Genomic DNA, 24,420 nt, shown 5'->3' with positions numbered 1-24,420 from the left:
ATGTACTGCAATGTATAAATGTTGTGTATCCACCCATTTGTTGTGAAGCACTTTGTGATTTTTATCTGTGAAATGTGCTATACAAATAAATTTTACTTACTTTTACTTACTTACTTACTATTGGTGCTTTCACGAAATATTTACACAATGAGATTTTTGATAAATAATCATCAGTAATGTGGTAAAGGCAAATAATAGAACAGTTACAACAGTCTGGTGTGTCCAGAAAATGACATCACTTTACTGTAATGCAGCCTTTAAAACCAGGAAAAGTCAACACTTATGCCATATTACGACATCCAAAATCTAAGACGATATCTAGTCTCATATCACGATATCGATATAATATCAATATATTGCCCAGCACTAGGACAAAGCATAACCATCGCCATAACGCTAGGGGGTGATAAGTTTGAGGTTATTTGCGGGGTGTCTGCCAGCCAGTTTATGTTATGTTAGCAAGCAAACTTTAGTACAACTGCCCACAAAGTACTGCTTGGTTGCGAAGTGCTAATTTCAAAACGTTACGTTACGTTATCATGGACGTTCTACGTCTATGATTTTCAACCGCAGAGTAACATCCGACAATCTGCTTCCTGTTCACACCGGCACGCACATGCCCAGTGTGTGTGAATGGTTGTGTGATATGCGTTGTCAGACGTGTTAATATGGACGGAGACTAGCTCTGCTACTGGAGCTAAAACTCTTGTGTGGACGGAGATTGTTTTTGTCTCATAACGCTGCTTAGAAATGAAAACGTAGTAGTGTTGTTTCTCCACCACCCCTAGAGTTAACACAACATACAAGATTAATATCTTTGCAGTGTCTTTCCAGCTTTAATTGGCTGATTTGAGTTTGTTGAAGGATGAGTAGTCTTGGATGTTGTGCAAACAACACATCTGTCAGCACATGCCATTCCTGACGAGCACTTGGCCGACAGATGCCTCGCAGTTTGGGAGACGTCTAGATACCGTCTGCTGCATCTCTTGTTGAACTGCTTTTTCTGTAATGGTTGTTGTCCAGGCATGTTCACCCACGTAGACCACCATTTTTCACCAAAACATTTGTGCAGATGTATGTAAAGGTACAATATGTAACATTTCTGCTTTAAAATGTCTAAAAATGACCATACCTATGTTATATATTTTTATGAGTTGTGTTCTTACACTATCCCAAATGTTTCCACCAAATGTCAAACCCAGAGAAATCTGTTATTTTATTTTCAGACACGCCACGTTTCCTTTAGTCGCCCGTCAGTGGCGTCATATAACCTTTCACCCTCCTGTTACTCTAACTTCCGTCACAACACTGGCACCAAGATGATACGTTCAGGAGTAATTGTAAATCATACAATGTCACAGAAAAAAAAATACTTGTAACCGTAATACTGCTTTTTTTTGCCATACAGCATCATTTTGTGATTAATTACATCCCACTTTTTATCACAGTAATACAACAGAGACCTTATCTATTTTGAAAGTTCAATATCGATACCGGCTTAACGTTACTACAATGAGCTAACGTTGATGCTAAAGCTTTGTGGGTAACATTATGAGGTTACAAAATCGTTCAACGTGCTAATAAAGTCATTTTTATATGACTGTTTCGACCACAGCTAACAGGACTGAGCTAACCCACGAATAACTTCACTAGTAACGTTAACGTTAGCTGTATAGATATACGATTAATCTAATGCTAATTTAGCCAAAGTAGCACACCCCGGTCTGTCTGTCTCACTCCCCCGGCGCAGAGAGACTCAGTCGGGATGACAGCTGACAACAGCCCCGGGACATATAGCTAGCTAGTTACCGTTAGCCCCCAGTCAGCTATCAGCCAGCTACTTTCATTACAGCAACCCCCCGCGGCCAGAACTTATCTCCAGTGCCTGGTGCTTACGACGCTAACGGCAGTTTAATTAAACGACGGGAAACAGACTATATCAGACCCAGCACCGAGTCACAACAGCGGCAACATCCATAGCGGTAGCTAGCTACATCTCCGTAGCGCTACCGGTGTAGCTATGTGCCGAATTTCTCCCCCCTTCGCGTTTAGCTGTCTTTACGGTTAGCTAAATTAACCCGACAAAAGGTGGGTTAAGCACAAAAACGAAAAGTTAAGATTACTGAAAAGTGAAGGGGAGATAATTCCAGGCAGCTGGGAGATGTTCTGCTGCTGCACAACAGGCATCAAACGTCCTGGCTCGCTATCGCAGAGATTTCCCCGACAATCCCCACCCACACCCGTCTCTCAGCATCGTTCAGTAGTAGTAGTAGCTAGCTAGCGTTACAAAAAACCCCGTCCGCCCCGGTGTTGAAACCATCCAAAAGCTGACATTGATATGTGAAATATTTTGTGTTTTAGCTGCTGGCTACTGTTAGCTCGCTGGCTCACTAGCTAACTGGTCAGCTACAAATAAAAATCTAATCAAGAAAAACGTAATTATGTTGGGGAAACTGCAGCTATTTTATTACAATAACATGAATAAACGTTACTAAACGTAACGTGAATAAACTTGAATGGGTAAACTCGTGAACTGATGCATTCTAACCGGCAGCGAAGGTTTTTAACACCAAAAACTCCCATAATTCCACGCAACTTCATAACGTCATCAAAAGTCCAGTTTTACCGTCCATTGTTTTGGTTGAGAGACCCCTAGCGGCAGAAAGTTACATATTGTACGTTTAAAGAAGCAGACTCTAGTTTATTGTGAGCAGGATGCCATTGTGAGAATCGTCCCCACACACCACTCCGCCCTTTGCTGGCCTTGCTTCTCCTTGAAACAATGAAGCATTTCTGGGACACACACACCGACGTACTGCCACAACTCTCACTTTTATCTGCCTCTCTCTTTGTTTCAAAATGCACTCCTTGACTGTCTAGCATCTTCACGTTGAAAACATAAGTAAGTGTTTCCCAAAGCAAGATAATGAAATAGCCCAATGCACACAGTCATCGTTATTTTTTTCTGTGACAAACGTTTCCGAGAGAGACGAGACAATTAGGTCAGCCAGAGCCCCAAGGTGCTCGGGGTGGAGAGGAGAGGAGCAGTGGTGGGAGAGAATCAGGAGAGAGGGGAGGAGAAATACACCTACATTATTGCCTTGTTGTCATACATTCAGTTTGTGCTCGTTCTCTGTGTAATTTTTTAGCTTCAGATGCTGCGCATAATGCAGCAGGGACTGCCTCCAAAAGTGGTAATGCTGAAATAGAATCACTTTAATTAAAGAGTATTTTTCAACCCCTATTCTACCATTTTTTTGTGTGTAAGTGACTGATGGGAACAACAATCTTTGACATTGGTCCAGTATTAAGCGAGATTGCTGCAGTCGGTAGCAGCAATATAAGATGCAATGTAACATAGAAGTGTTTGTCTTTCCACTGGACAGACTCAGATTATAATTCTAAGTGTCTGACAACATTACGGAAAGGATCCCTACAGAGATAGACCTTTTTGTTAAAGAGTAAGATTTGACATGAAACCGCCCTGAGATCGCCATCGCCAAACCCACCAGACGCCAGTTAAAAACCAGTAATTGTATCATCGGAAAATACACTTAATTCAAAGTCGACAGAAACAAAATAAAAATGATCAAAAGCCAGCTTGGTTCGTCTTTCAACTGTTCCAACAATCACCACTCTGGTTTGGTTGAAACAAACCCTTAATTCACCCATTTACATGTGGAAATACGCTGGCTCCATACACGCTAAAAGTACTCATTATTTAAATGGAGTCTGGTAAGTTTGGCGATAGCCATTTTCTGAGCTTTTCCTGGTTAAACAAAAAGGATTTTACTCAAAAAAGGTCTATCTCTGTAGGGATTTTTTCCATAATGTTGTCAGACACACCCAAAAAAGGGTCCAGGTTTGCAAAATACTGAAATGATTCTTTAATGAAGGCACAACTTTTACAAAGACTTCAACTTACTTGATTGATTCCACTTGAGGGAAACACATTTGTGTTTAAAATTTTTTTTAAGTAATAGTAATCTTTACATGCAGAAAGGTTTGTAAAAAATAAATGCAGTAAAAACTGATTAAACGGAAATGAAAAAGATGGAAAAGATATAAACAGGCACACAAAATGTGCATTATTAGCAGCTCAGTGAACCTTGTGTTTAATGAGAACAACTCTCTGTCTGCCCTCCTCGGTGCACGTTTTGTGTTTCGCTGCGTTTCAGTTTACTCTCTTTCTTTCTGCACACGCTTTCTTCTTCTTTTTTGCAACCATGTGTCCAACACATACTGCGGAGATGCACAGTACAATCGACCTCGCTTACCAGACCCCCTCCCTTCTCTTGTCTGATCCCTCCTTAAATGTGTCTGCACAAAGCAGGAAGATGCCCTGCTGAATGCACGCCAGCTGCAGATGACAGGAAGACTGTGCGTCGTATCTGTTAGATAAATTTCAAGCCATGTCTTTAGGTGCAGAAAGCCTCTAACAGCAGAGGACATCTAGCTCAGAGTGAGGAGAGGATTCTCTCTCGTTTAATTCTCCATGGTTTTTCCACCAGAGACTAGCTGACCTTTTTTTCCCTCCATTTGTAATCCCTTCAGGCACAGTTGTCATGGCTGGGAGTCGAGGGATTAAAGGGATAGTTCTGATTTTTATTTTTTTAAGTGGGGTTATATGAAGTACCTAGTCAGTTTATACAGTAAATGACAGCTGAAATACGCTATATTTAGAGTATTTTCAGCGCTTCACCTAGCTGTCAGACGGCCCTTTACGATGTGGAACTGAAGCTGTTATCTCTGCTCTCTTCAAAGCCACCAGACTCCTTTGACAAAAACAGACATTTGACCTCGAAGAACACGGGAGTTGCTGCTCCACCGCTGCCTCCATCGGTTAGTTAGTTTGTGTTATTGTGTGACTTTGGTGTTTTAAACGGTTAGGAACAATCAAAACTAACTGACTAACTAACCGACGGAGGCAGTGGTGGAGCAGCAACTCCCGTGTTCTTCGAGGTCAAATGTTTTTGTCAAAGGAGTCTGGTGCTTTGAAGAAAGCAGAGATAACGGCTTCAGTTCCCCATCGTAAAGGGCCGTCTGACAGCAAGGTGAAGAACTGGAAATATAGTCCACTTAAACTGATATAAATGTGTTTAGGTGTCTTAAATGTGTTTAGCTGCCGCCCCATACTTTTAAAATGGCATATTTTCCATCTGGGCTCACCAAAACGGACGTAAAAGCATATTAACCATTCACTGCACATGATCGCTAGTAAACATATTACACTTGCTCTGCTAGTCTATCGTTCAGGACAAGACCCTGTAGCCTGGTGGTGGGGGAGGCAGGACAGCCTCCCCAAATTGCCCTTTCAAACTCCCTCCTGTGTGTACAGACCTCTTGGACACCATCTGAGAGAGTTTTCTCCTGTGCAGGACATGCCATAAGTCAGGAGAGGTGTCCTATATTGCCAGAGAAGGCAAATATGGTCATTTTTCTGCAAAAGAACTGCTAAAGTTTGAAGCTGGTTGGCATACCAACTCAACAACATTTATTGTTGTTAATTGTTAATATAGTGTAACTGTTATTTATTGTTAAATTATTGTAGTTGTGTGTTAGGTGACTTAGGTTTACTTATCATATATTTAAGTACTTTAAAACAATATATTGTTAAATTGAAATAATTTTAAATAAAAAAAAAAAAACTCCATAAAAGAGCCTTTCTTTGATGTCATTTTTCAGTTTTTCAAGAATCGGTTAGGAATCTGAGTCGTTTTAAAAGTACCGGTTTGGCATCGGAATCGTAAAAATCCAAACGGTACCCAACCCTACGTGATACGCAGGTATACCAGTATAGCCACTAAGAAAGCTCCAGGATTTCCATATACCCACTTAAAAATGCCCAATGACACGCAACAACATACTTTCCATTATATTTATGACATATTTATAATTCTCATCTGTGTGTTTTTTTTTATCTTTGCATAGGCTATATAAAGGTTTTTCCACAGTAAATTGGTTCATAAAAGTGTATCATAACGCAGGAAATGAAGTCTTTGACGCTCCAAATCAGGTCACCCAGACCCCCCAATATGATATGTCCCATTCTGGCCCATATACATATAGGTACATATACAGTACAGTATACCCACTGGACCTCCATCTACTGTAGCTAACACAGTTACTCTGGAGAAGTAGCTCAGACAACCACACTGAACACACATCTGAACTATCCCTTTAAGGTAACAATGCAGACTCACCCGCTGCGCCTGGTTAATGTCTGTGTGAGTGGTTGTGAGTGTGAGGTATGCGGCTTCACAGCGCAGCAGCAAAAGAAACAACCGCGGAGACATGCAGGACTGCAGATGGTTTGCCCAGTGTTTTTTCCTCTGTATATACAGACTCCATGGGGGAAAAACAGATAAATAAAGTAATTTTAATTTTGTTTGTTTGATTCTTACTCGTACACGTTTTCATCGAAATTCCTATGCGTCTATGCGTATAATCTCATATTTTTCTTTGTCTTTTTGTTGCTCTTTCTGCCTCCCTGCTGCATGAGTTGAATCCAACGCAGCTGGAGTTCACTTAGCATGTTGATTTTCCCAGCTCATTCCTCTTCTTCATTTCATGGTGCGGGGGGGGGTGAAGATAAACAAGAGGGGAAAGCTCAGTCTGAATCCTTTTCAAGTGATATAAAGCTTTATAATGATCTATTAGTCCTATAGAAGATTTTTTTTATTATATAAAAACGGTGTCTCCATTAAGACAAAGAAGCTTTCTGATCAAAGCCAAATCAACAGGATGTTACTTTTTCTGCAGTGATTGCTGTAGGCAAGAGATGCAGACAGATGCTCTTTGTTTTCCAAGACAGAGACTGGCCTTTGGAGCTGAGTGCAGGTAATAGCATCAATTTAGAAGATTTGTGAGCCTCCTCTGGTCCAAGCTAATGCTTTCTACAAAGCCTGGCACACTGGGTGGGTGTGTGTTTGTGCAGGGAGGGAAGGCTGAAGTTGGGTAATACAGGACAAACTATGTTTAAACTAATATAAACCTCGCTAACGGAGCTCAGCAGGATTTGGAAGGGGGTGGGGATGGGACGGTTAGAAGGAAAAACAGTTCCACAGATGTGTGTGAGTGTGAGTGTAGCTCCGAGGTGTCAAGGCGCGAGCCAAAAGTACAGTATATGGAGCGGCTGTTTTTCATGGTTTGGGTTACTGCCCTAAAGCCTAATCCACACGTACATGGGTATTTTTGACAGTACATCGGGCAGTTTTTTTTGGCAGTTTGCATATGATCTGTATCTGCGTTTTAATTGCCTGATAAGCGAAAAAGTTAATGAATTACAACGGGCGCTACTTTGGCTCGGCTACAGCTCTGTGTCTGTCTCTCTGCTTCGTTTTCACTCACCACTGAGTCTGACTTAATGTCCACCCCCCCCCCCACAATAACTATCTGACTCTCTGTTATTGGGGCTTATATTCAAAGTTTCTCATTTATTACATAATGGCTTAAAGCATTAAAACAAAGCATTTTGTGTTGGAGTTTTTAACATTCCAAAATTTCTTAATTTTGACTTTCAGATTTTCATTTTCACTGCAAATGCATGTCGGTTCCAAATATCTGTTATCGGTTTCATTAACTACTAATAATCAGGATCTTTATCGGCCCTGAAAAAACAGTATAGGTTGATCCCTATGCTCCAGGGTTCGGTTTAAACGGACCGAACAGCTCAGGTGTTAAAGCTACCTTAGTCAACTATTCGACTAATCAGTCGATTTGGTCTTAGTCGACCAAGATGTCTTTATTTGATTAGTCATTCTTTAATGCTTCTTCAGAAACTTCGGAGCACATCTCTGGTAAACACAAGATTTAAAGTGGTCCTTTTGCATGACTCTCTGTGGAGATTTTTTTCAGTTTTATCAGTCCTTCCAGAGTTTTTTTGTGATTATTGCGGGCAAAAATCCTTGATTATGCGGCACGTTTTTTTAAAAAATGCGATGGAATATGCGGGATATTTATGCAATTTTATGCAATGAAATTGCGGGAACTTGCAAATTGCGGGAACTTGCAAAAACTGCGGTTTGATGAAAAAGAGAAAAAAAAGTGATTCCCCCCAACACCCTGCTTTTTGATGATGTTCACGTCGCATAATTATGTCATTTCATAACGTCCCCATGGCAACAGGGGAAAATGGCTGCTCTTGTGTGAAGTAAACGCAACATTTTTCAACTTTCTGCTAAGATATATTATGGGACTTTTTGCAACAAAAATATTTTGCGTGGAAATCGGCAATTTAAGCGGCGAAAGTGCAGCGTATTTGAAAAAATGCGGTGATTATGCATTGGATTATGCGATCGCATAATCACGTTTTTCCGGAGGGACTGATAAATATGTCTTCTGTCCATTTAAACATTGAAACTGTTAATATTGTGTTAATCCAGTTGAATCATGGTTTCACGGTCTGCAGGTTACCTCACCACTGTGTCCTTAGCACTGATGTACTATTGACTCGACCTACTTCAGCCGTGCTGTGAAATGTCAGCAGCATGACGGTTTGGCAGCGACAGCAGTTAGAGGACCATCCTTTGGTTCAGTAAAGGACCAGACTGTGCAGGCCTGGTCATGTGAAGCGTTTTATGTGAGAGTGTTTCCTTAGCTACTATCTCTGTAAGATCCACTCAAAGACCCAGACTCACACACCCACACACACGCACACGCACACGCACACGCACACGCACACGCACACGCACACGCACACGCACACGTACACGCACACGCACGCCTCTTGTAGCTTCCCAGCTTGTTTCCATGGCAATTGCGGGAACTTGCAAAAACTGCGGTTTGATGAAAAAGAGAAAAAAAAGTGATCCCCCCAACCCCCCCCCCAACAACCTGCTTTTTGATGATGTTCACGTCGCATAATTATGTCACTTCATAACGTTCCCATGGCAACAGGGGAAAATGGCTGCTCTTGTGTGAAGTAAACGTAAAATTTTTCAACTTTCTGCTAAGATATATTATGGGACTTTTTTTGCAACGAAAATGCGGGGATTATGAAATCATGCAAGCCCCGCGTATTTTGCGCGGAAATCTGCAATTTATGCTTAAATATGCGGACTTTGGCTGATTATGCGTTGAATTATGCGATCGCATAATCGTGTTTTTCTGGAGGGAATGTTTTATGGGTCGATTAAATCAACCAATGGATAAGACGATAACATCACATGAGTGTCGACTGAGGATTTCTTCTGCTCTCTGTCTGTCTGCAGGTTTGAGTGCAGCGAAGCTGCTGAAAGCCAACGGACTGAGTCCTGTAGTCCTGGAGGCCAGGGATCGGGTCGGTGGTCGCACCTTCACCGTGCGGGTAAGACCCATTGACATATATATAATGGACCAATAGACCCCGTTGCTCTGGACGGAGACCAGTGAAGGCTATTAGAAGCACTTTTCCGGTGATGGCCAGCTTTACTGCGCAGCCTCCAACTGAGAGAATGTGACGTGAGCAACGTGTCTGAAAGTTGTAAGTCTTCTGGTGGCTGCGCTAAGAGAAATCTCAATCATTCCCAATCTTACAGAGACGGAGAGTGTAGGTATATGTAAGGAGATAACATGGGCACAGGCTAATTATTGATCACTAACATGCTTGTTAACATTAGTAATTAAACCTAAACAGCTCATGTAAGTCGAAACTGCCTGCGAGCTTCTCCTGTACTATACGGTAATTCCTCTACTATGTGACCCAATCGTTAGCCTATTTTTACAAAAGCGTCTGCTACGGAGCCATAACGTGAGATACAAGGTAATGGAGCCTTTTATACATTGTCGTGTTTCTTTATAAATAAACAATGGACAAATAGAGTCTTTAAACCCTTCAGATGTAAAGTTATTCGCAGTCAAGTAACGTAAAAACAAAATGGCGGTCAGTGTAATGCTAACAAGAGGTGATCACTTCGTAGCAACGAAATGGCGCCATCGGAGGTTCGCGTTCTGAAGCGAAGCTTACCCCCTTGGTAAGACCATAGACAGTATATAATGGACCAATAGACCCCGTTGCTCTGGACGGAGACCAGTGAAGGCTATTAGAAGCACTTTTCCGGTGATGGCCAGCTTTACTGCGCAGCCTCCAACTGAGAGAACGTGACGTGAGCAACGTGTCTGAAAGTGTGAAGTCTTCTGGTAGCTGTGCCGAGAGAAATCTCAATCATTCCCAATCTTACAGAGACGGAGAGCGTAGGTGTATGTAAGGAGATAACATGGGCACAGGCTAATTATTGCTAACTAACATGCTAGTTAACATTAGTAATTAAACCTAAACAGCTCATGTAAGTCGAAACTGCCTGCGAGCTTCTCCTGTACGATACGGTAATTCCTCTACTATGCGACAGTAAGTCTCTTGGTTATGACACAATCGTTAGCCTATTTTTACAAAAACATCTGCTACGGAGCCATAACGTGAGGTACAAGGTAATGGAGCCTTTTATACATTGTCGTGTTTCTTTGGAACTAAACAACGGACAAATAGAGTCTTCAAACATTTCAGATGTAAAGTTATTCGCAGTCAAGTGACATAAAAAAAAAATGGCGCTCAGCGGAATGCTAACAGGAGGTGATGGCCAGTTAGCAACAAAATGGCGCCATAGATGGCTCGAGTTCTGAAGTGAAGCTTACCCCCTTGGTAAGACCAGGAGAGTCTTCCGCAGATGCTTAGCGAGAGAGTTTTTTTTTTTAAGATTATTTTTTGGGAATTTTCAGTCTTTATTTTGATAGGACAGATGAAGACATGAAAGGGGAGAGAGAGGGGGAATGAAAACAGTCATGACCGGTCGAACCACGAATTCCCCTCTCCAGCTATGTTACTGGTTCCACGGTAAAAAGGGTGTTACCCAGGTGGTTTAGATCATTAATGATTCCTCCAAGCCTTTTTCTTGAAGTATTGAAATATCCTTCCGACAGGGTAGGGCACGGCCTTTTCTGTGTTCTGACAAACGAACCACTCTCTGCAGAGCCATGTAACTTCAGTGATCAACAGCGAACTCTTCAACATAATCTGTGACTTATTTGTTTCATGTTTTGATGTGGTTTTTCCTTTTTTTCTCTTTCAGAATAAGGAGACAAAGTGGGTAGACCTGGGCGGAGCTTACATCGGACCAACTCAGAACCGCATCCTCCGATTGGCCAAAGAGTACGGCATTCAGACCTACAAAGTCAACGAGCAGGAGAGCCTGGTGCATTATGTCAACGTGAGTGTCCGCGCAGATAATAATTCTACTCTGTGCTTTGGCTGATGTTATTTCCATCCAATTTAACTAATTTAACAGATCCAGATCATTCAGTTTGATTTCTGCAGTGACTGTAAAAAAAAAAGTCTCTCACGAGACGGTTCACTAGCCGTGGGTCAATAATTATAACTAGGACATGCTTCAAAACAGAACTATGCAAATAACTACATACCTTCTACATAGGTAGCTTAGATACTTTCCTCTTCTTGTCACACCGGTTTTAAATCCCAGACCTCTAGGCTGTTTTTACTTTGTGGTGTCACTGGTATCCCCGGACCTCTCCAAAACTAAAGAAAACAGAGGTATATACAACAATCACAGACTTTCCCTTAGGCCGCGTTTCCATCCGTGAAGCTAATTTGATGTATGGGCCGGATCAAAATCTACGAGGGGGCCGGATTTTTCCTGCTGGCCTTGAGTTTGACACATGTGCTTTACGCTCTAACTAAGAAAAGAGTTTGTCTATCAAATCAAATCTCTCGTGCTCAGCTCGGGTACTCTAACTCAGTGGTTCTCAAACTTTTTTCCATAATTTACCCCTTTTTGAATTGTTTCTTTAAGCCACGTACCCCCCTGACCATCATATCATTTTCGGTAGAAAAAAAAAGTGTATATAAAGAGGAACAGTACAGTGCTGTCAGCGATAGATTTATTAAACAACAGCCTTGGACCTGAAAAAAAACATGTAAATGCTAATGAGAAAAAGAGACAAAAACTGTAAAAAACGGTAGAAAGAACGAAGGAAGTAAGGCAAGAATAGGTCAAAATAGTATCAAAAACAGTGACTTAAGAAGAAAAAAGAGAGAAACTTGTAAAAAGTAGTAGGACAATAGAGGAAGGAAGGCAACATTAGGTCCAAAGAAGGCGACACAAATGTCACATTTTTGGTAGGAAAAAAAAAAATTCTCCATAAAGAACAATGTTCTGGACAACAGCCTCGTAACTATTAAACATGTTGTTAAATATCTCACGTACCCCCCTGCAGTCCTCCCAAAGTACCCCCATTTGAGAAACACTGCTCTAACTGACTGATAATAAATAGAATTGGCAGCTGAGTTGAATTGCAGTCGCTTGGCAGGCATGACAGATGAGCTGTACAATCTGCTTTAGACTTGAGCTGCCACTGAAAACATGCAGCGTCTCTCATAGCCTCTGATCACCAGCTACATTTAAGCGTTGCTTAGGCAAAACAAAACATTGTTCCTTATCCCGTGACTTCGTACATGTCCGCCGAGCAGCCAGCAACCGCTCTCCTCTCCTGCATTGGTGACTGGAGATGTTAATCTTTGCCTGAGGGGTTTCTGTAATGCAGTTTCTATTTTCTCTGAGTGGTTGAATGGGTAGCAAGAGCAAACAAAGTAAGCAAGGAAGGAAGGAAGAGACGCTGGGGACATTGTTATTCTTGTTATTCTTTGCTCCATATCCCATTAGTGCGGGCGCACCACGGTCTTTAACACAGTTGTGTTCCTCTGCCTGATTAGATTTTCTCATGTACGCTGGTCAAAGTACCCTAACTGTGAATCCCTGGACGCCTCAGTTGGCTGGCAGTTGTGTGTGTGTGTGTGTGTGTGTGTGTGTGTGTGTGTGTGTGTGTGTGTGTGTGTGTGTGTGTGTGTGTGTGTGTGTGTGTGTGTTGTTCAAATTTGTTTATTAGGATAATTGATTGATTGAGATGTATCATCTTCTTTTCGAGGGGGTCCCAAGGGTGTGTGTGTGTGTGTGTGTGTGCGTTGTTCAAATTTGTTTATTAGGATAATTGATTGATTGAGATGTATCATCTTCTTTTCGAGGGGGTCCCAAGGGTGGGTGTGTGTGTGTGTGTGTGCGTGCGTGTGCGCATGCACTTGCATGTGAGATGGTAGAAAGACAGAACTTATCTCAACATAGGCTGTATCAATCATAACTTTAGAGATGGACTTTGAGATTCTGGGTATGGATACAAACTCACGAACACACACACATACACACACACACTCACACACACACACACACACACACTTTCACTGCATTATATATACTGTAGAAACCTGTTTCTAATTTCCACGGCCCACTTCCTTTTACGTGCATGAGAGAACCAGAATATTACAAATACTCAATATAATAAAATCCAGTACAACTACACAGAAAATACTGCCACATAAATCACCACACATTAACAACAAGCTCATTGTTATAGGCTTTAAAATTGATTTATTTTAGAGTAATTGTATAAGCTGCAACTGTAACTACAGAAGTTGAGCTATAAATTAAATTATATTGGGTACGAATTATTAACAAACTCAGTATTGTAGGCTTTAAAAATTGATTAATTGCAGGTTTGTTGTATAAGCTGCAACTCTAACTACAGAAGTTGCGCTTAACCCTCTGAGGTCTAACTCAGCTTTCCGTACAGTGACGCCCAATTTTTTTTCTAGAGCGATGTGTAAAGAGATAATTTGGTGCTAAAGCTGAAAACGTTGATGTTGGCTTTTTGAAATTGCTCAAATCTATTTTAGAAAAGAAACCTTAACTCTTGTGTTGTCCTCGGGACGAATTTGACCCCTTTTCAAAGTTTTTTATATCAGAAATATGGGTTTCTTTCAACAAATTTGCCCAAAATTAACAATGATGCATGGAGAGCAGGTGAAATATATGATTACTTTAATTTAATTTTGGGTGTTCTATTCAATTCTTTTGAAAAAAATTGTAAATGCTTTTCACAGTTTAACAGTATATCCTGACTAAACTTTGACATTAAATGTGATATCCACTCAGCATCACCTCTGATCTTTACTATACTTTTGTTAACTAAAAAAATAGGTATAATGTCATCAAAATTAGGTTTATTGACCATAAATCAAAAAATAGCTTTGAAAAAAGTGATAAAACCATTGGGTAAAAAGTAAATTTTCAATGTGGACAAAAGTTAAGTGAATGGTCAACGGGAAGAAAACGCAAGGGTTAACTTATGATGCGTTGTATGAATTGTTTCGGTGCTTGAAGTGAGTTAAGGTTATACATGATTAAAATAATGAATAAATGTCTGAAATGCGATTTTGTAATATCACTTTTTGAGTAGGACGCTTGGACGCGCCGGTGCGTCTTTGTCCCCAGATGTTTAATATCAGTCCTTCCAGAAAAATGCTGAGTTTTTTGTGTGATTGTTGCAGGGCAAAAATCCTTGATTATGCTGCACGTTTTCTTAAAAAATGCGATGGAATATGTGGGATATTTATGCAATTGTATGCGATGAAACAAAAAACTTTGATGAAAAAGAGAAAAAAGTGATTCCCCCCCCTCCCCCAACACCCTGCTTTTCGATGATGTTCACGTCACTTCATAACGTCACTTCATAACGTCACTTCATAACGTCACTTCATAACGTCACTTCATAACGTCCCCATGGCAACAGGGGAAAATGGCTGCTCTTGTGTAAAGTAGGCGCAACATTTTTCAACTTTCTGCTAAGATATATTATGGGACTTTTTACAACGGAAATATTTTGCGTGGATATCGGCAATTTAAGCGGCGAAAGTGCAGCGTATTTGTATCAGTAAAGGACCAGACTGTGCAGGCCTGGTGATGTGAAGCGTTTTATGTGAGCAGCTCCCATGTTAGCTACTATCTCTGTAAGATCCACTCAAAGACCCAGACACACACACACACACACACACACACACGCGCGCACACGCACGCACGCACGCCTCTTGTAGTTTCCCAGCTTGTTTCCATGGCAGCATGCTTCATCAAAAGCTGCTCACCTCTATCAGTATCAGACAGAGTGTGTGTGTGTGTGTGTGTGTGTGTGTGTGTGTGTGTGTGTGTGTGTGTGTGTGTGTGTGTGTGTGTGTGCATTCATGCTCTTGTTCGTGCATATGTGTGGAGGCGTGAGAGGAGCTCTGTTTCTCAGGGTCACTGATCTCACAGCTGACTCAGCAAAAATTCTGCAACTAACGATTATTTTTCATTGTCTATTAATCTGTTGGTTATTTTCCCAATTAATGGAATTCATCCATTAGTTAGGTGTGGTCTCTAAAATGTCAGAAAATGGTGAAAAATGGGGATCAGTGTTTCCCCAAAAAGCCAGAGATGACGTCCTCAAATGTCTCGTTTTGTCCACAACTCAACACAACTTTATACAGTTTCCTGTCACAGAGGAGAGAAGGAACTAGCACATAGTCAAGTTTTAAGCTGACTATACTGTATATCTGTACAGCTAACAACCTCGGGCATATCGTTGGGTTAGTGTGATGATGCTGATACAGTCTCACCGTTCTCTCTGCTGATTCCTCACGTCTGTTTCCACTCTTGTCTTCAGTTAAGCTCAGTTTTTCAGGTCGGCAGCTTATAAAAAAAGAAGTTCCTGGTTACTTACCCTGTTGGTAGTTGATATCACCACACAGCATCTTCTAGGCATGTTTCTGTTGTTTGCTAGCAGGCGGAATAGACGAGGAAGAAACCTTCACTCAATACAAGTCCATGGAGAGCAGAGAGGTGTTCCCCCTAAAATAGACATTCAGCAAGTCACCGAATGCTCTCTGACCTCCTTCAGTCATATGTATAGATTTCAGGGGGATGCACGAGATATGTCCCCCCCCTCACCTCAATATTTAGAAGAGGTAGATTTGTCCCCCCTCAAAAAATTTGACAAGCCACTCCCCAAAAGAGTTGCAGTGTATCTGCACACTGGATTAAAGCCCCCAAAACATTAATGGACTGACTCTCCTGGGTTTTCATCAGGCAAACGATCAACTAAAAAAAGCACCACATTGATTACATCCTGTATGAATAGAACATATTCGTTAAAACTTTACAATGTGACCCTCCCAGAGTCTAGACGTCTAGAGTAAAAAGAACCCATAAATAATACATGGAAACATTTGAATAAATATTTTATAAAGAGGGGTAGAACAAAGCATGACAGCACTGCACAGTGCTCTCTGATTGAATCTGTTATCGTGCACCTTTCCTTTCTGCAGCGTCACCTCTAACTACAACCTTTGATTCCTGCACCTTTCCCCCTCATCAGCAACAATAAATCAAACTGTTACCTTTACTTCACCTCGCCGGATTTCAAACATGTTTTTTATATATATATATATATATATATATATATACACACAGTATATGTATATATATGTATATGTATATGTATATATATATATATATATATATATATATATATATATATATATATATACATATACTGTATATATTAGGCAGGGATGCACCGAATCCGAACCTTAGATTTTTTTTCCACCGAACCGAACCCTACGCGCCTATGTGCGCTACGCTGTTCACTGTAATGACAGCGCCGTTGATTACAGAAAGGTGTTTACGTAGGTGGAGCGTTCAATGCAGTAGGCTGTGAGACAATAAAAATGGAAAAAGTGTTGTTTGGAAGTACTTCCTGTCAAAAGAAGGCCATTCAAGTCCAGCTACATGTTCAGTCTGTTCAATGCTGATTGGTCTGGTGGTGGCGAGGACCCTAAACTATACACAACATGGCCGCTGTTACAACATTTGGTATCAAACATCTGAAAGAATACGAGTTGTGCATGAAGGAATCTCCAGACAGCAGCCTGAATGCAGCAACTTCAGATTCGGCAAAGGAAGGACAGTCACAGCTACAATCTTGTGTTAATGGACTGAAGATGGGAGGAGGATTCGGTTTCTGATTCGGCACAATCTTAACCAGTGGATTCGGTATTCGGTCGAACCCCTAAAATCTGGATTCAGTGCATCCCTAATTTTTCCTCCTCACGATCACAAAAACAATGCAATCGAGAAAAACTATTATTTTGCACATTACATTTTGATAGTAAACTTTTATTTTGTCTCGTGTTCTGTGCATTCACCCCTCTTCCAAAGGCTAAACTCACTCAGTAAACATTTGAATATATTTGTTTTATATAATTTATTTTAAGGGGAATTTAACAAGTTCAAACTGGAAAAGTATTAATTGAAATGTTACAGTTCAAGTACAGTTGTTTTTGCTGTTGATTTATTTAACTTTTTCACAGGTTTTTTTAAGGTCAATAAATGCATCATCTACGAGTAATCGTGTTAAATAATACACCAACATTTAAAATAATTGTGATTATGATTTTTCTCTCCGTAATGGAACAGCCTTAGTATGTATCTGTTGTGAGTATCACCACACTGTCTTTTGATTGTAAGTAGCTTTGGATTAGCCCAGAAGCTATTTAGATGAATAAGCTGTAAACAGACCCAGCAGGAACAAGTTCCCCGATTGAGTTTGAATTAAATAACAGAGGGAAACATGCTGGATTAAATTTGCGTTAATGAGAGAGTCCGCGTTACTTCACAGGACGGCAGTTAGAGTGTCAGTTCCGTACTCGGTGTAGCTGTGTATTTTTACCGTCGGCCCGAGTTCGTTTTGTCACAGTCGGGCCACAACGAGAATTATGGAACTCAGCCGCCTGTGTGTGTGTGTCATTTCTTCCTCCAGAGTAAACACTGGAACCAGCAACAAACATGTCGTAGTTTCTGGACCACATCTGGCCCGGGGACCAGTCAGATCTGTCTTACAGTGTCTGGGCCAGAACTGGGCCAAATAAAACACTGTCACTTTACAGTGTCTGGGCCAAATAAAACACTGTCACTTTACAGCGTCTGGGCCAGAACTGGGCCAAATAAAGCAATACAAGTTACTTTACAGTGTCTGGGCCAGAACTGGGCCAAAATAAAACAATACAAGTTACTTTACAGTGTCTGGGCCAGAACTGGGCCAAAATAAAACAATACAAGTTACTTTACAGTGTCTGGGCCAGAACTGGGCCAAATAAAACACTGTCACTTTACAGTGTTTGGGCCAAATAAAACACTGTCACTTTACAGCGTCTGGGCCAGAACTGGGCCAAATAAAACAATACAAGTTACTTTACAGTGTCTGGGCCAGAATTGGGCCACATAAACAAAACAAATCATTTTACAGGGTGTGGGCCTCATCTGGGCCGGAGGGACTGTTTTTGTGTCTATTTTCCATGTGTGGACCAGTTTTGGGCCGAGGACCCAGCCAGAACTGGGCCAGAATTGTAGCAAGGATGTGGCCCTGTGGTGGGCCAGACAAATTTTGTTATTTGGGAGTCGTAGTAAAGCAGCATGTGTGCCGAGCCGTTGTGTAATTAGGGCTAGCTTTCAAGCACACTGTGTAGCTAATCAGCTTTTCTGTGGCTGATTGTAATCCAAAAGGCCAGCGCTGGTTTCCCTTATCAGCGAAACTACTGCCTTACAGGCAGCTGCCGCTCTCAGCACTGGATGTATTAATGAGCTGTATCTATCAGAGATGGGGAAACAGACTTTGATTAAATACTGTCCCTGGTTATCAGAGATTGAGAGAGAGAGAGAGCGTGGGATTGTCCTGCGCTCCTGCAGCGGTTGTGGACGTGCGTGTTTGCACATTCACAGGATACTCCCTGATAAAGAAAGACGTGTGTAGTTGTGTAGAGTCTCTTATCTGTTTCCATGTGGCCTTCACCTAAATAGATACGCAAAAGGTTTTTTGTACAAATGCATTATAAAATGTACAGGGTCTTTTGAGATTAGACTCCATTGTTGTAATAATATTTTTTGAGCGCTTTGCCTGAAACGACAGCTGACAGCAATGGGAGAGAAACAGATTTAAAGCAGGGTTGTAATGCTGTGATTGGTCCTTGAATTTCATGGCCAATTCTGATTGGTTTAACTAAAAGGTGACGCCTCTAAACTGATTTGATTTAGGAGGAAGGGTTGGGTTATTTGACGTCTTGCTGAATGAATTTTACGCCTCTACTTCATAAGGTAAAGTTTTTTTAAAGATAAAAAAAACAAAGCTTTTAAATAACATATTGAATTTGACCTTTGGACAGAGAGAGTTTATATTTCTCTATTAAAGTGGGTCATGTAAAAAAATACACACGATCTGGCATAAAATCCCCTCCATAAAGATTTTGTGGCAACAGAAGCATTCATAGGAGGCGTGTTTCTGGGTTTATGATGAATAGTAGTCCAATATCCTCTCTTTTTTAGCTCTGTTTTGGTCTCCACCAACTCCTGAGGGAAAAAACTGTCTCTTTAGCTGCTAAACGCTCCACTATGTTCACCAAATAGAAATATGAGCCGGCTCCATACACGCTAAAAGTACTAATTATTTACATGGAGTCTGGTGGGTTTGGTGATGGTGATTTTGAGGCTGTTTCATGTTAAACTAAAAGGATTTTACTCTTTAACAAAAAGGTCTATCTCTGTAGGGATCCTTTCCGTAATGCGGTCAGACACTTAGACTATTAATCTGAGTCTGTCAGCGACAAAAACAGAACTTTTAGTGGATGCTCGCTAACTGATGGTGAACATTTGCCCTACAGTTTTACATTACAGCTCGCTTCGCGGCCGACAGTTACAGCGTTCTCGCTCAACACTGGACCAAAGACAAAAGATTTTTGTTCACATTAGTCACTTATAAACTTTTAGTGGACACAACAACTCAAAAAAGAACAGATGGCCAAAGGCAGGAGACGAGACAAGTAAATCTCACCCTCATAAAACACAGTTCACCTCAGGAGAGAGTATATGGTGATAAAGTGCACAAACACAGGGGAGTAGACCTGAGCGCTGACTACACCGAGAGCCTTACTGTGCCAGCAACACGTTAAGTGATTTATGTACAGGCCGGGGTACAAAGAAACATTTCCTTATGTGGAAAGCGGCAAAGTAAAAGCTCTTCTGAAATCAGAGTTAGTATCACCCTGAAGAATCTCAACAAATGTTTTTTTCTCTCTAACCTTTAGGCCACCACTGCCCCAAATGTAGCCTTTCCAGTTAAAACTTTATCCAAAATGCTAATGTAAGTGTACCTTTTGCATTGATATGTATGGTAAACATGGATTATTATGACTATAAACATTACAAACACAGAAAAGTGGCACAGAGCCGACAGTAAATCTCTGCCCCGTGTTATTTTTATACAACAAAAGTCACATCCTTAAATGGTTTCCTTGGTTTTTTTATTTTTTATTTTGGTTTATTTGCTATTTGCTAAAGCAACATGTTGAATCATTGAAGACTACAAATGTATACAATATAGGACATTATACATCTGGACTTCCACTGTGAGGCCGAGAGCACACAAAGGCTTCACTATACAGAGCCAATCTCTGTTTCTTTCGCTCAAATGGTGTTTTAAGAACCCACCATCGGCACTTAACCCTAACCTTAACCCTAACCCTTGCCTAACCCTAGTGCCTTCCATGCAGCGCTGCCTAGAAGACGATGTTGGGGGCTTAAAACACCAAACACTGTTTGTTTCAGGGGAAGCTGGTGTTTAGTGGGGTTTGAAACAAACTGACAAGCTAAATAACAATTATATTGCACTAGAGAGAATATGCATGCACACACAGACAGATATTGCCCTCCCCCTCCTCCCCCCCCAACACCACCACATACACAGCAAAGAGGCAAATTGCTAGAAAGCAACAGAAAGTCATGTTTGACTAGAGTTGGTTCTGCATGTTTACGTCCGTCAGAGTTGGTCTAAGTAACCTAGATCCCTTTGGAACCGCCCCTCCCTCTTCTCACTGCGTTTGTAAAATCAATCACGCGGTTGAGAAATAGTATTGTATTGTTCTGACCGACAGACCGACAGACTCAGGACACTCTTATCAGATTGATGACTCTAAATCTTTGGACCGGCTGTAAAATTTTGCACAACTGGCAATATACCGTACTGTTACACAATGTACACGGCTCTCTGAAGTCATTGTGACTAAGCAAATTGGAAGTCAAGGGGAGGGTGGTGAACAGGAAGTATCCTTTTTCTGCCATATGTTGCGATTACGATTTGATTTGCAAATTTTTCTTAAAAGTTTAGCTAAAGTTCAATCTTCACTGTGCAACAGATACAACATGTCATGGAGCATTATAGCATGAGACACCATCAACACTGCTCTATATTCTTATTCAGGGATGAGAACACGGATATGAATTGGCAGAAATAAGTGTTTTTCTTTCTTTGTATCTTATGCAAAAAAAACTGTAAATATAATAATGAAAAGAGGAATAAAAAAAATGTTAAACCAAATGTCATTCAAACAATTAAAGTAAATATTCTGGCTAATCGCATTCTTTCAAATCTCGATTTGTCGTTGAGCCCTAATTTACTGTCTTTTAAAGCTTAGGGTTTCCTCAAAATGTGTCCTCAGCAGGGTATTCCTTCCTCTGTATTCCCTTTAGACGACATAAGGACATGAAACCAGTTCCAGGGTTAGCAGCTCTTAGAGCACTATTTGTCAAATGGGGGTACGTGTACCCCTGTGGGTACTTTGGAGGATTGCAGGGGGTACATGCAAAATGTTTGTCACCTTTTTTTTAAGGTTTTGTCGTTTGTTTTGACCTATTCTTGCCTTTGTTCCTCACTTTTTTCTACTGTCTTTTTTTCTTCAAAGTTTTTGTTACTTTTGTCACCCTAGTGTTGCCTTCCTTCTATCTACTGTTTTTTTTTTGTCTTTTTTTCGCGAAGTTTTTGTTACTAGTTTCAACCTATTCTTGCCTTACTTCCTTCTTTCTACCGTCTTTTTTTTCAAGGTTTTGTCGAAATTGTTTTCGACTTTTTCCATCAGCATGTCAATGTTTTCCAGGTACAAGGTGGTTGTTTAGTAGATTTATCACTGACATCGCTGTATTCTTCCTCTTTATAGAGACTTTTTTTTTTCTGCCAAAAATTATTTGTGCTGGTTAGGGGGTATATGGCTTAAAACAACTGTTCAAAGGGGGAAAATTATTGAAAAAGCTTGAGAACCAGTGTCTTAGAGGCTGGATGGCCCTGCACTTTACATATTTACTACTATAAAGGATTCTGGGATACAATGCTGGGATAGTTGAGCTGTGTGAGTTACTTCTCCAGAATCAGTGTGTTAGCTACAGTAGATGAGGGTCGGCACACCCCCAGTTTGGAGAAGCTCCAACACATCTACTGGTGAGAAAAACGAGCGTCACGTTCTGTACGTGACAAACAGTTTGTTATCAGGAACTTCTGTAACTCTGCCAACATCTGCGAATGTCTAACTTAAAAGGCCAATATTAGCAAAGTATACAACCAGCCAAACTCCGATATCAGCAGGAGTCAGTCTCCAACAGTGGGGTTTCAAATGTGTATGTACTGTATGCATAAAATGTGAAAAAAATATGAACTTTAACATTACCTGTAAAAAGCAACATTCCCATTTGTAGGGAAGTGATAAGCACGGCCACACTGACTCTGCAGATGTAGAATTTTGCAGAATTTTCCTTAGATTTTAAACACATAAAACATTTTTTTTTTTTAACTATAAAATAAAGAATGTCAACACATCTCCACCTCAAGAAGAAAAAACGGTCCGCTAAATTCCACAGATTTTCATTCTGGATCGCCACTGAAATGTGTGAAGGAAATCCCTTAGATTCCGTTTGGGTCCGCTGATGATTGTGTTTGATAAGAAAAATGTATGTTAAAGTTAAAGAAAATAATTTACCATGTAACATACACGCAGTGTTTAATGAAAGAGACGGGGGATATCAACTAAGAGGACGATGTATGTTCAAACAACCTCTTGTGCGAACTGGTGTTAAAAGCATGTGTGTTTCAGTTTGTGGGGTGACCTTATGGAATGGACTGAACAATGACATCAATTTTTTTGGGGGGGTCTTTGGTAAATTTTGATTGTTTGTGTTTTAATTTTGTGGTTTTAATTTTTTTGTTTTCTTTTCTTTTGCAACATTGTTGATTGTTCGAGATAAATAATAACAAAAAAAAAGTAATGCCGATGACGTGTGTCCCACAGGGAAAGTCTTACCCGTTCAAAGGCTCCTTCCCTCCCATGTGGAACCCCATCGTCTTGTTGGACTTCAACAACCTGTGGAGGACAATGGACGAGATGGGCCGGGAGGTAACACGCAGGAATTACCCTTGTTTTTTACTCTGCACTCTGTGTCTCATCTTTGCTAAATGTAAGATAAGATCATTCATCTTGGGCAGTCAAGAGAACAAAAAATGGTGACACATAAACGCACATAAACACACAATCAACATACAGTAAACACGCATGAAACACAAGCATACATTATTCAACAAACATTCAATGAACCTCACACAAGACCCCCCCACCTTCCCCCAGACTCTCAGAAGAGAACCCACTGCACATCCTCCCCCTCAGATTGCACTTAATTCTACCCAGATTGCACATTTTCCGTGATAATATATAATAACTTATATTGTATTGCACAATGCCCAAATGCACAATTGCACACGTGCCGTGTCAAATTAAAAATATTGCACCAGTGCCCTACCAGATATTGCACATCCTACAGCCATAATGGTGAGTACCATAAATATTACCCATGCTTAATCTCGGCTCAGTCCTTGCTGCAGTGGCCGCGGGTTCGGTTCCAACATGTGGCCCTTTGCTGCATGTCATTCCCCCTCTCTCTCTCTCCCATTTCATGTCTAAGCTGTCCTGTCACAAATAAGGGCCTAAAATGCCTGAAAAAAATCTTTACCAAAAAACTCAGCGCATGTCCTTCTCCTCTTCCTCCTGTGTTTCAGATTCCCAGAGAGGCCCCCTGGAGAGCTCCCCATGCAGAGGAGTGGGACAACATGACCATGAAGGAGCTCTTTGAGAAAATCTGCTGGACCAGGTAGCACAGAAACGAGGGAATTAGATCACTTTTGCTGCCTAACAAGAGCGAGACCGATGTCTCTGTTTTTAATATCTCTGAACTACTGAGTATAATTCATACATACGTACGTAACCTTCAGCGTAAATTATGCAACTCTCATGTTAAACTTTCAAACATTCTTAACGTACCTCGTTGGCAGCTTATTGCCAAAAGGAACTAAAACCAGATCTCGTATCTTGTACCTTCAACGCATCTCATCACAACATATCTTCAACACCTTTCTTTCAAATCCAACGTAGTAACTTAACTTAAAAGGTAATAGTATTACATTTCCTTGTGGAATGAGCTTATCACGCTGCATCGCAGATCTTTCTATCTCAAGTGTGTAACCCCAAAAAAGGGTCCCATGGGCAGCGGGCACAGGGCTTCTGAGGGGGGAGGGGAGGAGAGGGGAGGAGAGGGGAGGAGTGGGGCGTCCATGGGCGCGTGATGCCAGAACCACCCCATTCCCGCCCTCCCCCATCCCAGACAACAGTTGTTATCCAGCCGACGGACCAACCTATCCACA

At 41.0% G+C, this 24,420-nt stretch overlaps 1 protein-coding gene across 1 annotated transcript in view; it reads left to right on the top strand.

The window, feature by feature from the left end:
- The window catches only part of LOC114563921 (amine oxidase [flavin-containing]), a 50,994-nt gene that overhangs the window by 12,626 nt on the left and 13,948 nt on the right, over window positions 1–24,420 (top strand). Inside the window, exons 2-5 of the mRNA XM_028590917.1 lie at window positions 9,213–9,307; window positions 11,046–11,183; window positions 23,018–23,122; window positions 23,779–23,870. Of these exons, the coding sequence (XP_028446718.1) occupies window positions 9,213–9,307; window positions 11,046–11,183; window positions 23,018–23,122; window positions 23,779–23,870 (430 nt within the window). The remainder of the gene's footprint in view (window positions 1–9,212; window positions 9,308–11,045; window positions 11,184–23,017; window positions 23,123–23,778; window positions 23,871–24,420) is intronic.

Source organism: Perca flavescens, chromosome 11 (assembly GCF_004354835.1).
Source record: "Perca flavescens isolate YP-PL-M2 chromosome 11, PFLA_1.0, whole genome shotgun sequence".
In the NCBI taxonomy this organism is placed as follows: Eukaryota; Metazoa; Chordata; class Actinopteri; order Perciformes; family Percidae; genus Perca; species Perca flavescens.
Note: the sequence above shows the minus strand (reverse complement) of the source record. Positions and strands in the feature narration are given on the sequence as shown.